Here is a 15,989-nt window from a genome sequence, read left to right as displayed (position 1 = left end):
GCTGTGGTGTAGGTCGCAGACACACTGTGGCGTAGACTGGCAGCTACAGCTCCCATATGACCCCTAGCGTGGGAACCTCCATTTGCCATGGGTGCAGCCCTAAAAAGACAAAAAAGGGGGAGGGGGGCACCATGCAAGCCAACAATGGATGTGCTAGAGCCTAGGGTTGGAAAGACCTAGAAAAAATTATTAGCATTTTTCATAACAGCATCTGTCTGAACAACTCTAATGGAAAGCCCACTCTATATTTTTGGACAACTCGAAATGTCAGAATAGTCTTCCTTATGCTTATATGACGTTCAGTCACTGGCCCTGGAAATTCTACTCTGTAGACCACATAGAATACAGCTACAACTCTTTTCTATACAAAAGATCTTCAAAGCAAGAAGTCAGCTAATGGACCACAAAAGATTACGTTGCAGAAATGTTATTACTTCCAAGTGTTATGATTTCAAAAATCTCGTGACTATCCTACCAGTTCTGTCAAATTGTATTCCCATGCAGAGAGAGGAGGAGAACCAAGGACTAGAAAGAAAAGTTTAACTTGCCCAAGCTGGTGCAGCAGAGATGATTCTAGAAACTAAGTCTCCCACCTCCTTGGCCGAGCTGTTTGCTAAGTGAAAATAATTCTTATCACAGGGGTTTGTCTGCATGCACACCTTCTCTCCCTCACATTTCATCAGTTTACCTTGCTGCCAGTCTCTCCCTGGTGCCAAGCATTCACAATTCAGAGAAGAGCCTCTGATCACCTTCTATATACTCAAATATATCTTCATGATTTTTACTGGTATTATTAGAGGGGAAATGCACCCCTGATAATGAGCAAATATTCCCACTCTGGAGAGTAAGACAGGGTTGTTGCCTAGATGAGACTATAATGGCTCAAAATGACAACATTCCATCCATCCCCCTTCTCCATCTCCCTCCTTCCTTCTCAACAGGAGAGAGGAAGTGAGAAAACAAATCAGCACTCATCTGACCTAACTACACTCCTACCCATCCATCTGCTTAGCAGACTTCATGGCAAAGGCTCTACTTGGAAGTGGTTGAAAGGTAACAACACCTTGCAGAGGGGAAATAAGCTTCAATGTTAGAACTTGACCTTCGCTGCCCGTTCACAAGTAATTACACCTGGAATGTACGCATTGCACTGACAGGTTGTCTCTCCCCCCGATTTGGAAAACCTAAACTTCCCAAACAAGGTAGTTGAAGTCTGCCTGGAAAGGAAAAACTGAAGAGTATACTTCTGGACCAAATCAATATTTAACTCCATGACTGAAAATAGAACAGTCCGTAAAGATGCCAAAATGGATGACATCTAAAGAAAAACATCACGTACATCACACTTGGGTCGCTAAGACATTTCTGCCAATTTTATAGTTTGAAACTTGCACTTTCCAGATTTAGGGGAAAAAAATTTTAACAGCTTTATTTCTAGTTCCAGGCCTTTTTTTTTTTTTTCTTCTTCCAGTTCTAGGCCTAAAAAAGCACAATATAATGGGGGGAGAGGGGGAGTGGGAAGGAGAAATCCAAACCTGAGTTAAAAATCCTCAACTGGTTACTCAATAACTGCATGGCTTCCAGCCACTTAGGTAATGTTTATTTCCTCATCTATAATGCTGCTGATGGCTGGAGTTATTGTGAGGATTAAATAAGAACAGGTAAGCATCGGGCATACTCATAGTAGGTGTTCAGAAAATGTTCCCACTTTTTCCTGGGTACAGTTTTTCCTGATTGAATGAGTGGGAAACTACATTCAATCTCAGGGCAAGAGAAGAACTGAAAAGGAAACTGACTCAAATTAATCACCAAGTAGTTCCCAGTATTAAACGTAAGACAATACTGCCCTAAATCATCACTGCCTCATCTTTTTGAATCTTTGAATTCGAAGAGCAACCCGACATCTGCTACCACACAGATAAGGCAGCCAGGATGAAGGGCTTACAATTATCTCTCCTCTTGAGACTCAAAAAGGATCTAAAACTCAAAAAGGATCCCTAGGACAACTCCTCTACAAAGGAATTGAGGGGCTTACATTTTAAGTTGTAAATAGTGACTGCAAGCCAAAAACTAGTGAACAATATATGGAGCATCTAATGCTTAAATGTCTCAAGAGGCATTCTTGGACAAAGACTACCAGTTGTTCACCACACCCAAAGTCACCTTCATAGCATCATCTTTGTAAATAAGGACATGGGAATATTTTTGTGCACATGCATATATTCTGAATAATTAGATGATGTCTAAAATACAATGGAGATCCACTTAGATAATTACATATGTGTGGGACCCAAAAAATAGAAACCAATATTACTCATAAAATATATACACCTTAAGGGAACAAAGACTGAAGTAGATGAATTGAATTTATAATTTATGAAACACTTCCATCGAAGAGTGTAACAGAAACATCACACAAAGGCACCTTATAACTGATAGGTAGGTCCAAGGATGCAAGCAGTTAAGTGTATACAAGCAGTCAGTAATCTTTTCCCTTAAATATAAGTTTTGTAACTTTATAATAATGCTGAAGACAAGCTCTGAGAGGGAGGAGACTCCTTAGGAAGATTAAGCTTCTCAGACTTGGATCCAACCTTTACTAGTCATTAACTATAAAAGTTCAGTAACTCAAATCTCTATTCAAAAAACTCATTTTTTCCTATTTAAAAAAATATTTTTTAAAGTCTATCCTTCCACTTAATTAATCTTTTACTCTCTAATCTTTCTACTCATGCCCATTCATTTTTTTTAAGAAATAAACCATTTAACTCATATAGACCAATATGGGGCAGGAGGAGTAGTCATTGAGTAGGTTTGGTTCCTCTGAGATTTTCCAGAAATAAGGAGTTCCTGTCGTGGCACAGCAGAAACGAATTCGACTAGGAACCATGAGGTTGCGGGTTCAATCCCTGGCCTCGCTCAGCGGATTAAGGATCCAGCCATGCCATGAGCTGTGGTATAGGTTACAGATGTGGCTCGGATCCTGAGTTGCTGTGGCTCTAGCATAGGCCAGCAGCTGTAGCTCTGATTAGACCTCCTAGCCTGGAAATTTCCAAATGCCTCGGGTATGGCCCCTCAAAAGCAAAAAAAAAAAAAAAAAGATTTTCCAGAGATAGATGGATTTCTGTCATTTAAACTTTTATTTACTCTTCCTCAACACTTTAAATACTGCAGAGTTTGGGGGTGAGAGGAATTGTTTTCCATACCTGAAATGGCTGTAATTATTGCCATAGATGCAAGGAAGCGCTTGTATACTTTTGTGTACAGTATTACCACCCTATTTTCCTCCCAAAACACATATATGATCTTTACCATATAGGAAAATAAAACTAGTATCAATAATACCCCCACGATTCCCTTTGTCTCAGGACAGAGAATTCCTCCAGGTATACACTTTAAATGTTACCACCTATATATATTATCTGTCCTTTAAGCTTATCTCCAGAATTAAGTGGTTTGAGCTGATTTCTTAAGCAACTCATGAAGAAAAGCACAGTTGAGAGCATCACATGTACAACTTCAGAAAAAAAAAAAAAACCTGACAAGAGAAGTCATCATAACTCTACTTTTATCAGCCCATAAAGATGATTCCTTTTAACTCTTCTTGTAGGCTTCCAAAGAGCAGCTGGAGTCAACTACGGAGAGTTACATTAAACATTACATCAATGGTCCCAGTGGATTCCTAACAAGAGGGCCCTCAAGCTGAGACTTTTCCTAAAGCTTTGTCTCAATCCCAAAAAGGTCAGCCTGGTGTTTTTTGATTTTGAAAGGCTTACAATATTGTAAACAATTAAGAAAGGAACCATGTCCAGTAATTGTGCGTGACACACAGTAAAAGAAGCCACACAACCAATCATTGCCCCCACACACAGCTTGTGATGTAGAATCATGAATTTCTACATACTAAATATATAATATGTATATTATATATATAAATAAATACTCCTAGACTTAAAAGTAACGCAAATCCACCATGTTAATGATGGGACATTATTTGTCTAAAGATTAATTCATACCAGGTGTTATTAATCAGCAGGGTAACTGATAGCTCATGCAAACCAGGCTATCCCAGTTGAGAACTTAATTGCATTATTGTTATTATCTGGTTTTCCTGTTATCACTGGTCCTCACACTTCAAGAGTACACACATACACACAAACACACACATCGTGGGCTGACAAACAGAAAACCCAGAGCTAGGAGGTAAGAACCCTGCCGTCTGGTAGGAAGAGGATTTTGAAAGACAGGTCAAGTATGCATCCAGGCTGCCTTGAGAAGTAATTAAGCCTATGCTGTTTCATTTCAGAGTGTCTCACTCTGCACAACAGTGGGAGCAGCTGGGGGAGATCACAGAAGATGCAACGCAAGGCAGGCAGCCTCATTTATCTCCACACCAGAGTTTCCAGGTGGCGTGAAAAAGCTCGTGGCCTCTTCTTCCAAAAAGCACAGAGCCAACTTAACATCCAAAACACTACTCCCCATATCAAAGCAGTCCCTTTTAAAGGCCTAAAGAAAGGCAATTTTAACGTCCCAGAGTTCAGACTCCGGTCGTTTCTCAAAGTTGTGAGGTTACATGCCAAAACCCCGCAGGCCGACTCAAAATTCCACTGCCTTAAACACAAGTTTCTCTTGCTGCCTAACATTGCAGAATGTAAAGATAACTAGCTAGGAAAAGGGAAATATACAAGTGAAAGTATTAGGAACGTGTCCGATCTTGCCCGTTTCCCCCCTGCCCCTCAACGCCCCTTAAGAGAGACTGGGACACTACAATTTGAAATCTTGGTACCAACTGTAGTACAGACTCCGACTCAGGCGAGGGGGAGGCCGCCACACCCTCCTGGGCTCGCAGCGCTGACAAGCCCTAGCTGGGAGGGGCCCAAGAAACTTAGACCCAGCAGGAAAGAGAGAAGGGAGTCGTCAGTGTCTTAGATTTAGAAGCTGGGAAGCTAGGAGCAGCTGATTTCAGAAGGGAGCCAGAGATTTGTCTGGGTGTGCTGGGGGAGGGGAGGGGTCGTCCCCGGAGTCAAGACAGCTCGCAACACGTCCCCGCAAAACTACACATTTTTGTGGTTTTAAGATTTAAGACTAAAAGGAACGCGCTGAGGCGAAGCTTCTCTCTCGAATGGGTTTCAGACGTCCCCCTTCTCGCTTAGGGACTGGGGCGCCGCACTGCCGCGGGTCTCCTCCTTCCCTTTTGGGGGGAGCGCCCCTCGGCCAAGCAGCTACGTCCGCCTCCCAAGTTCGCTTTCGCTCACCGCGCGGCGCCCGAGGCCAGCCACATGCGCATCTGTCCCGGAGCCCGCAGGGCCGGGTCTGGGCGCCCGCCGGAACATCTACGGGGACTCCGGGTCTGCCGGATTTTTTTTTTTTTTTTCCTTCTTCTTCTTCTTAGACAAAAAGCCTTAGCAGCTCGCCGCCCCCTCCTCCCCGGCCCGCGCCACCTTCCCTTCACGCCCACACCGCACCTCCCGGACACACACGCTGCGAGGTGCCTCTCCCGCCAGACAATGGCTTCGGGGCCGGCTAGGCAGCCAACCCCGAGTCCCCGACCCCATCCTGGGACCCCAAGAAGTCTGAGCGCGGAGGGGCTCGAAGGAGGGCGGAGAAGAGGCAGCGGAGGCCACAATGGGGGAGGGGGGCACCTCCCCCTCGGGACAGGGGCTCACTCCCGGCGAGGAGAGAAAGGAAAGGGGCGGGGGTCACCTGCACCGCCCAGCCGGGGGCCCGGGTGCCCTGCTCCCAACCACAGCTGCGCACTCACCAGCACGATGGCAAATCGCTCCTCCAGTTCACCTGGTTCGGGCATCGGCAGCTTCAAAGGTACGTTGTGCGCCCTGAAATCGGTCTGCTGCGAATCCATGCTCCCAGCATTGCCCATGTTGGCTGCACGCCGGGGCCGGGGGCTACTCCGGGCCCCTTGCGTCAGCGTCGGAAATCAGAACAGCTCCGGGCAGCCGGCTCCCGCCCGCTGGCGCGACCTGCCCGGCTCCCCGCCCTCCGCTGCGCCCCGGCGAGTGTGCGGCGCGCGCCGCTCCCTAGCAGCGTTCCGAGCCGAGCCGCCCCCCAGCCTCCCTCATGCTCCCCGCCGCCCCAGCGCCGCCCCGGCCTCCTTTTCTCGGGAGGGGTCGTCAGGGCGCCGGGCGCCTATCTGCATGTTGCACCGCGGGCACGCCGCCCTCTGCCAGTGGGCGCGTGGTTGCTCCGAGTCGGTCTCCAGCCAGGGCCCGGGCCGGGGCCGCCGCTGACACTTCTAGCTCTATGCCGGCGAACACTACGCTCTCTCTGCCAGCACCTCGAGCAGACAAATGCAGCTCCGCGCTCCCGACACAATGCCCCCTCTAGCCCGGCCCCCGCCCCCGGCCCGGCTCCGCCCACTCGCCCCGCGGACTGCCGGGACGCGTAGTTTCTGCCCCAAGTGTCCGCACTCAGGAACTACGCCCGCTCTAGGGGCCCAGGCGGGGTTAGGACCGCCTGCAGCAAAGGCAATCTGTATGTACACCTCTGGAAAGAGTTTGTCACTTTTGACACCCGCTCACTTCAATAGAAGAAATGACCGTTGTCAGATGTCTTGTCTACATCGATTCTGACACTTAGTAGGTCCATTTGGCAAATGAATGACTGGGCCAGTCAGTAATTGAATGCACGCATTCCGATTTAAATTTCAAGAGCTCTTCAAGAGGATCTAGTTCAACAGGAGATCTCAAAGGTATTGGCAACTTCCTACATCATAAACTGGAATGTGGGCCCGTGGGTGTTTTCTTCCGTATGTATATTAGCTATTCTTTTGTGCGTTTGAAATATTAATAAATATATGCCTTGATGGATATTTATAACTATCCACAACGGATATAGGTATATATGGTCAGACCCCACGATTTGGATGAGAAGGATTCAATTCAATTCAAAACAAACACTTACCAAATAGCTATTATGTGTGGGTTACTGTGTTCCTTAGCTAGAGAACAAAAGAGAATTTGCTCTTGCTCTGGAATACTTTCCTATCTGGTGGAAAGAGAAAATTTACACAAATAACCATACGTTGTGTGAGACAGAAATAAGAATAAAGTGTTTGGGGAGGCTTTGGAGATGGTCTTTGGTTGTAGTTATTCCTTTAGAACATTCTTGTTCCAGGTGTTTTACATAGAAGATAGAGTCTAGCCTCTGGGGTGCTTTTCAGACTCTAAGGATCCATTCTGAAGCAGTGGGAATAGAGAGAAATAGCCTTATAACCGACTTGAGCCAGCTGCTCACTTTGTGGATTTCAAGGGCCATCCACCTGGTTGACTTGTGGCTGAACTCCAGCAATTAGTCCTCTCTTAGCTTAAAGCAGTGTTTCTTTTGTGTGTGTGTGTCTTTTTGTCTTTTCTAGGGCCACTTCCTGCGACATAGGAAGGTTCCCAGGCTAGGGGTCGAATCAGAGCTGTAGTCACCAGCCTACACCAGAGCCACAGCAACGTGGGATCTGAGCCGCGTCTGCAACCTACACCACAGCTCACAGGCAACCTGGATCCTTAACCCACTGCGCAAGGCCAGGGATTGAACCCGCAACCTCATGGTTCCTAGTCGGATTCGTTAACTACTGCTCCACGACGGGAACTCCAAAGCAGTGTTTCTTAATCCTAGTTTGTGTATCAGATTCTTATGGGGAGCTTCTTGTTAAAACTGCACACACGATGGGCCTTGACTATTGTCAGAATTCCTCTAAGCTGAGAGCTGGGGCCTGGGCAGGTGTATGTTTAACAAGCTCCCCAGGTGGTTCTGATATGAAACCAGAATTGTTACTCTTTTGTTAAAAAGTCACTGCTTCTGTATGAGGTTACACACGAAGACTCAAGCACCAAGGGCCAGCTTTTATTCCACTTTATAAATACCAAGATGCCTTGAGCACAGTAGATGTTCAATGACTATTTGTTGAATTGACAAGTAATTTTTTTTTTTCCCTTTTCTAGCGCTGCTCCCATAGTATATAGAGGTTCCCAGGCTAGGGGTCTAATCGGAGCTGTAGCCGCTGGCCTATGCCACAGCTGCAGCAATGCTATATCCGAGCCATGTCTGTGACCTACACCACAGCTCATGGGAACATCAGATCCTTAACCCACTGAGTAAGGCCAGGGATCGAACCCTCAACTTCATGGTTCCTAGTCGGATTCGTTAACCTCTGAGCCACGATGGGAACTCCTGACAAGTGATTTTTAATAAAAGCCTATGGAGTAAATACACACACAAATACGTCTTGTTTGTGTATGGTCTCTTGACTAAACCACCTATAGTGTTTTAAAGAAGGGAGTGAGTATAAATAAATTCAATTTTAAAATCTGAATAAATTCAATCTGTATTTCTAAAATTACACTGCATCCAAAGTAATAGTAAATGTAATACCAATCAAGAAAAGAACAGGGACACACACACACACACACACTCCAACTAGTGCAAATGAGTGAGAAAGAAAAGCAGTTAGTTCAGACCAAATGAGACATTTCTGACCCACAAATGTATTTATTTTCTTTGTAATCTCTAGACATACACTTTGGGTCTGATTGACTCACAAAATCAGCCCACCCAGAAGGTTGCCCATCTGGATGGAAAAGCTAAAATTCTTTTCTTCAGTTGAGAAATCCTTTTTTAAAATTACATTTAATGGCTCCCTCTGGCCATATTTCTGCAGTGACCAGGACCTTTTTCTCCCCTTAAGTCTTATCACATCAAGTCTCTCTCATAATCTCACACTTTGAGAGCAGCCAAGGACAATGTGTGCAAATCCATGAATGAAATGAACTTCTCTGCCATTTCAAGGTTTGCAATCTCTAATATTTGGTTATATTTATGACTATTATTAGTGCAAAAATAAAACATTCATTATGTTAGTTTCTCTAGGAATTTCTACCAAAATCTCAGTAAAATATTTGCGTGAAGAGAGAGAAAGAAGACATGTCTATTCCTTTCATTGTAGCCCTGTTGCTCCCTCTCCACAAAATTAAAATCAGTTTATTGTTTTTAAATATGTATTCCATGTTCTGATCATTAACACATATGATTTGCTATGACTTGCAATGTTGCAAAATATTGGCCAAAACATAGATAGATAGGTATCTATTAAAACTATCCATTCATCTTCCACAGAAAATGAAACGTTAAGAGCTTTATCTTCCCTGTGCTAGGCATTTGCAAGCTATGTTAGAGATGGCTTGATCAGGAATTCCCCCTTAACGGTGTAATTGTTTTCAAAGAAGCTCTTCCTTCATTCACAGCAAATACTCAGCAAATACAAGATCAGCTGTATTTTGTTGGCATCTCCTCAGGTTTTAAATGTAAGAAAGTGCTCTGTAGCTAAGTTCACTTAGCTTCTTTAAAAGGCACTGGTATTACCTTAAAAAGAGACTCCTTGTGCGGATACTTATACAGAAATAAGTGCCATGTGATGAACTAAAATCATCAATAGCCCTGAATCAAAATTGTGAAGTTGTAATAGCTGAGATTTTAGAAGGATTGCTTCATGTCAATTTACATTCACAAAAGTATTGCAAGAGTCACATACCCATCCATATATTTTTTTTAATATTTACTGATAACTTACTATAGGCCCAAGACTGCTATTGATTTTAAACAAAATTTAAACATGGTTTATCCAATTTCTGCTTCATATAAACACCAGACAGTTAACTTACAAAAATATACCTCAATTCTCCCTTCTCCTCCTAAATCAGTTAAGACCTAATATTTATGCCACCAAATAAAAGAGTACTGGGGTGAAAGTGGCTTAAATATTGTTTTTCTCACAGAACAAGAAATCTGGAGAAAGGTGAATGCTAGTGTTGGTTCAGCAGCTCTATTAGGCTGAGAGCAGTATCTGTGCAATAGCTTGGTCCTTCCCACATAGTACTTATAATCATTGCTAGAGTGTCATGTATCAAGTTTGAATTGAGAGCAAAAAGAGAGGAGGAGGCAATGTCAGTTAAGTCTGTTTCTTTTATCAGGAAATCAAAGGTTTTCCAGGAATTACCACTACCTGACTGCCCATTTTTTCTCCTTCTCCAGAACTGAATGACATGGCCATTCCAGCTACAGGGAGAACTGGGGAGTGAGATAAAACCTGGGGCTAGACATATGTCCTCGCCTGGATAGATTCAAGATCCCAATAGCAAAAAAGGAAAAGAACAGACATGGGAAACAATGAGTAGACAGGAACATCTTCTAACCACCCCCTACAGATTTTGCATCTTGAAATATTACTTTACATTTGCATATGGCTTCATATTTTACAAAGTACTTTTACTTGCTTTATCTTATTTTATCCTGTCACTACAACAATGAGAAATTTAAGGCTTAAAAAAGTGATTTTTTTTCCCTAGTTTATACAAGTCATAAAATTGAAACTTACATATCTTGGAGTTCCAGTCGTGGCACAGTGGTTAACGAATCCGACTAGGAACCATGAAGTTGCGGGTTCAGTCCCTGCCCTTGCTCAGTGGGTTGACGATCCGGCGTTGCCGTGAGCTGTGGTGCAGGTTGCAGACGCGGCTCGGATCCCGCGTTGCTGTGGCTCTGGTGTAGGCTGGTGGCTGCAGCTCCGATTTGACCCCTAGCCTGGGAACCTTCATATGCCGTGGGAGCGGCCAAAGAAATAGCAAAAAGACAAAAAAAAAAAAAAAAGAAACTTACATATCTTGATTCCCAAACCATTACCCCTCACTGTCTTTAAAAAAAAATAAATAAATGTCTGAAATAATCTTTTAGAGGTAGAAGTATAATGAAACGTACACCTCTGGTCAAGATTGGAATAATAGGGACCAGATTTACCCTCCCATATGAAACTAATTTTTTTTAAAAATGGACAGGAGTTCCCATTGTGGTGCAGCAGAAACAAATCCGACTAAGAACCATGAAATTGTCGATTCAATCCATCCCTGGCCTAGCTCAGTGGGTTAAGGATCTGACATTTCCGTGAGCTGTGGTGTAGGTTGCAGATGAGGTTCGGATCTGGGGTTGCTGTGGCTGTGACGTAGGCTGGCGGCTACAGCTCCGAAAGGACTCCTAGCCTGGGAACCTCCATATGCTGTGGGTATGGCCCTATAAAGACAAAAGACAAAAATAAATAAATAAAATCTTTAAATAAAATGGACAAAATAATATTAAACAATGGCCCTCAAGACATTGACCATCAGACAATGAAGAACAGTGACCCTAAGAGATGGGAAATAAATGAAATGAATCAATAAAGGAGGAGAAATTACCCCAGTTTATAGTCTAGAGAAAGTTTCCAGGCCATGGTGCAAAGAGAGAGAATCCAGACTGAGCTTGATGGAGTCCCTGCCTTGAAAAGACAGAGCTGGGACTACAGTGATCCCAGGGAGGCTAGTGTTCTCAGGACACAATCCCAGAGAAGAGAGTTTCAAGAAGAGAGTACAGCATAGGTCTGTGGAGGTTCCCATTCCAGTATTTAGTTGAGTACTGATTAGTAAGTGCATGTGAGGTAAAAACCCAAGGCTGGCCATTTTATGATAATAAATGAGTAAATTCATCAAAAGAACATGCCCCGAACAGTGCTTCAAAATACATGAACTTCAAGGAGAAACACACAAATCTACAGTTATAGTTGAGAGCTCGACACTTTTAATATTTGTTAGAACAAGTAGGCAGAAAATCAGTAAAGATGCAGAAAACTTCAAAAATACTATCAACTTGATCTGATTGATATTTACAGATCACCTCACCCAACAGCAGCAGAAGACATAACTTTTCAAGTATACAAGAAACATTTATCAAGATTAACCATGAGTATGGTTAATCATCAATATTGAAATAAAATAGACATTTACATATTTAAAAAAAAAGATTAACCATATTCTCAACAAATTTTAAAACATTCCAATATTACAAAGTATATATGCTTACCACAATGGACTTACATTAGGAATCAAGGACATAAAGATATTGGGGAAATACTCAAATATTTGGAAACTATATATGCACTTCTAAAAAAACCATGGATCAATTATTTTTTTGGGGGGCCTTTTTAGGGCCACACCCATGGCATATGGAGGTTCCCAGGCTAGGGGGTCAAATTGGAGCTGTAGCCGCAGGCCTATGCCACAGCCACAGCAACACCAGATCCGAGCCGTGTCTGAGACCTACACCACAGCTCATGGCAACACTGGATCCTTAACCCACTGAGCGAGGCCAGGGATGGATTGAACCCACAACCTCATGGTTCCTAGTTGGATTTGTTTCCGCTGTGCCAGAATGGGAACACCTGGATCTATTTTTTTCATTAAAGAATTAATTATAGCACATTTTGAACTGAGTGAAACTGAAAACGCCATGTATTAAAAATTTGTAGATGCAACTAAAACAGTACTTAGAAAAAAATTTAGAACACTAAGTGCCTACACTGGAAAAAAATAAATCAATGTCTTCAGTTTACATCTTAAGAAATCAGAGAAAGGAATTTCTGTTGTGGTTCATCAGGTTAAGAACCAAACATAGTACCCATGAGGATGCAGGTTCGATCCCTGGCCTTTCTTGGTGGGTTAAGGGTCTGGCATTGCTGCAAGCTGCAGCAAAGATGTGGCTGTGGTATAGGCATGCACCTCTGATTTGACCCCTAGCCAATAGAAAAAATATTTTTTAATTATAAAAAAAGAAATCAGGAGTTCCCGTCGTGGCGCAGTGGTTAACGAATCCGGCTAGGAACCATGAGGTTGCGGGTTCGGTCCCTGCCCTTGCTCGGTGAGTTAAGGATCCGGCGTTGCCGTGAGCTGTGGTGTAGGTTGCAGACGCGGCTCGGATCCCGCGTGGCTGTGGCTCTGGTGTAGGCCGGTGGCTACAGCTCCGATTCAACCCCTAGCCTGGGAACCTCCATATGCCGCAGGAGCGGCCCAAGAAATAGCAACAACAACAAAAAGACAAAAACAAAACAAAACAAAACAAAAAAACAAAAAAACAAACAAACAAAAAAAGAAATCAGGAGTTCCCGTCGTGGCGCAGTGGTTAACGAATCCGACTAGGAACCATGAGGTTGCGAGTTCGATCCCTGCCCTTGCTCAGTGGGTTAACGATCCGGCGTTGCCGTGAGCTGTGGTGTAGGTTGCAGACGCGGCTCGGATCCCGCGTTGCTGTGGCTCTGGCGTAGGCTGGTGGCTACAGCTCCGATTCAACCCCTAGCCTGGGAACCTCCATATGCCGCAGGAGCGGCCCAAGAAATAGCAACAATAACAACAACAACAAAAAAGACAAAAGACAAAAAAAAAAAAAAAAAAAAAAGAAAAAGAAATCAGAAAAAGCAAGTGAAAACCAAATTAAGCAGAAGAAAGGAATAACAAAGAGAGCCGAAATCAATGAAACAGAAAACAGGAAAATAGTAGGAAAACTGATGAAACCAAAAGCTAGTTCTTGAAATCAGTAAAATCAATAAAACTTTAGTGAGACTCACCAGGAAAAGTGAAAAGACACAAATAACCAGTATCATAAATGACAGTGAACATCACTATATTTTATACATATTAAAAAGAATAATTAGGGTATGTTTTGAAGTTTATGTCAATAAGTTCTATAGTGTAGATGAAATTGACACATTTATCCCTTGAAAGATACAAACAACCAAAGCTGATTCAAGATGAAATTTAATCAAGATGATTAAATCTGCATTTAAATCTTCCCACAAAGAAAATTATAGGCCCAGAGAGCTTCACTGGGAATTTCTACCTAAGGTAGAAAGAATACAATATCCAAACTATTCCAGAAAACTGAAAATGAATGAATATTTCCTGACTTTTTCTGAAGGCAAACATTACCCTGATACCAAAACCAGCCATTACAAGGTATTACAAGGAAAACAAAATCCCTCATGAACACAGATGCAAAAATTCTTAACGAAATTTAGCAAATGTAATTCAACAATATAGAACAAGGATAATAGGTCAAGAGCAAGTGGGGTTTGTTCCAGGAATGCAAGGTTGTTTCAACATGAAATTTCAGTGTAATTCACCATTAGCAGACTGAAAAAGAAAACACATGATCATTTCAAGAGATGGCAAATAATCACTTGACAAAATCCAACAGCCCTTCCTGATAAAAACCCTCAACTGACTAGAAATAGCAAAAAACTTACTCAGCTTGATAAAAGACATCTACAAAAAAATGTACTGCCAATAACATGCAGATAAAATGGTTAAAGATAAGATGCTTTCTCCCTAAAATCAGGAGTAAAGAAAGAATATCTGTTTTCACCATTTTAATTCAACATTATATGAAAGAGTCTGGGCAGTGCAATGAGGTAGGAAAAAAAATACATTCAGTTTGGAGTTCCCTTTGTGGCTCAGCGGTTAACAAATCTGATCAGCATCCATGAGGATGCAGGTTCGATCCCTGACCTCTATCAGTGGGTTAAGGATCTGGTGTTGCTGTGAGCTGTGGTGTAGGTTGCAGACACGGCTTGGATCCTGTGTGGCTGTGGCTGTGGCTGTGGCATAGGCCAACAGCTGTAGCTCCAATTTGACCCCTAGCCTGGGAATCTCCATATGCTGAGAGTGCGGCCCTAAAAAGAAAAAAGAAAAAAAAAAAATCCAATTTGGAAAAGATAAAGTCAACTGTTTTAATTCACAACTGACATTATCTTCTATATAGACGCTCTATGGAATCCATAAATTGGTTACTAGATCTAATATATGAGTTTAGCAAGATTTCAGGAATGCAGGATTGATACACAAAATCGTATTACTATGTAGTACCAATAAATTTTCAAAAATTTAAATTAGGAGTTCCCACTGTGGCACCACAGGATCGGTGGAGTCTCTGCAGCACTGGGGTTTTATCCCCAGTCCAGTACAGTGGGTTAAGGATCCAGCATTGCCACAGCTGTGGCATAGATCACAACTGCACCTCAAATCTGATCCCTGGGAACTCCATATGCTGCAGGGTGGCAAAAAAACAAAAAAATTAAAAAACAATACCCACATGATTCCCATTTTCTCAGGACAGAGAATTCCTCCATATATACAACTTAAAATTTTTTAAAACTAAAGATGCCATTTAAAATAACATCAAAAATATAAAATATAGTAATGTAATATTTTTCCTTTTACCAGGGATAAATCCGGCAAAAGATGTGAAAGTTCTATATACTGAAAACTCTCCAATATACTGTGTACATTGATCAGAGGACTCAAGGTTTTTAAGATGAAATTCTCCCCAAATGGATCTATAGGTTTCATGCATTCAAAACAAAAACAAAAACAAAACGCCGTAGATTTATTTTGTAGAAATTAACAAGCCACTTCTAAAATTCACATGGAAATATTAAGGATTTAGAATAGCCAGAACAACTTTGTTTTTCTGTTTGTTTGTTTTGTTTTTTTCTTTTGGAATATAAATCTTTATTAAAATTACTTAAATGGATGGCTTTGGCTTTAAAGTTTACATTTTAATATGTGAATTTAGATAATCACATCTGATTAAATAAATGCATAATGAAATATAAATTTTTAAAGAATTAATAGACTTTGCTTTTTAGTGCAGTTTTAGATTTATAGGAAAATTAAGCAGAAAGTACAAAGAGTTCCCATGGGCTCTCCCTACCCCACCCACTTCCTCTGATATTAACTTCTTACATTATGACACATTTGCTGCAATTGATGAGCCAATATTGATACACTATTTTTAACTAAAGCCCATAGTTTACATTAGGTTTCCTTCTTTGTGTTGTATATTCTGTGGGTTTTGATAAATATATATAATTACTTCTATTCGTCATTAGTGTCATACAGAATAATAATTTCACTGCCCCCCCCAAACCTCCTATGCTCCATATAGTCATCCCTCCCTCTCCCCTGACCCCTGGCAACTACTAGTATTTTTACTGTCTCCATAGGTTTTGCCTTTTTTGGAATGTCATATAGCTGGAATTATACAGTATATAGCCTTTTCAGATAGGCTTCTTTTGTTTAGAAATATATCTTTCTGATTCCTCCATGTCTTTTTATGACTTGATAGTT

General features: G+C 42.2%; 1 protein-coding gene across 9 annotated transcripts in view; it reads right to left on the bottom strand.

Annotated features, from left to right (window-relative positions):
• FMNL2 (formin like 2) overlaps nucleotides 1-6,352 on the bottom strand; it is a 330,828-nt gene extending 324,476 nt beyond the window's left edge. For all 9 annotated transcript variants that reach the window (XR_014829008.1, XM_084998511.1, XM_084998510.1 and 6 more), the window contains exon 1: nucleotides 5,762-6,352. Coding sequence is in view for 8 of the 9 variants with exons in the window: in XM_084998511.1 (XP_084854637.1) it covers nucleotides 5,762-5,878 (117 nt within the window). In the remaining variant the exon portion in view is untranslated. The remainder of the gene's footprint in view (nucleotides 1-5,761) is intronic.
• Nucleotides 6,353-15,989: the final 9,637 nt, after the last annotated feature.

The sequence above is a fragment of the Sus scrofa genome, chromosome 15 (genome assembly GCF_054392235.1).
Source record: "Sus scrofa isolate SSC_HxYL_T2T_F1_AM1 chromosome 15, Sscrofa_HxYL_maternal_Yorkshire_Landrace_v2.0, whole genome shotgun sequence".
NCBI classification, from domain to species: Eukaryota; Metazoa; Chordata; class Mammalia; order Artiodactyla; family Suidae; genus Sus; species Sus scrofa.
This window is presented reverse-complemented; position numbering and strand designations above follow the sequence as displayed.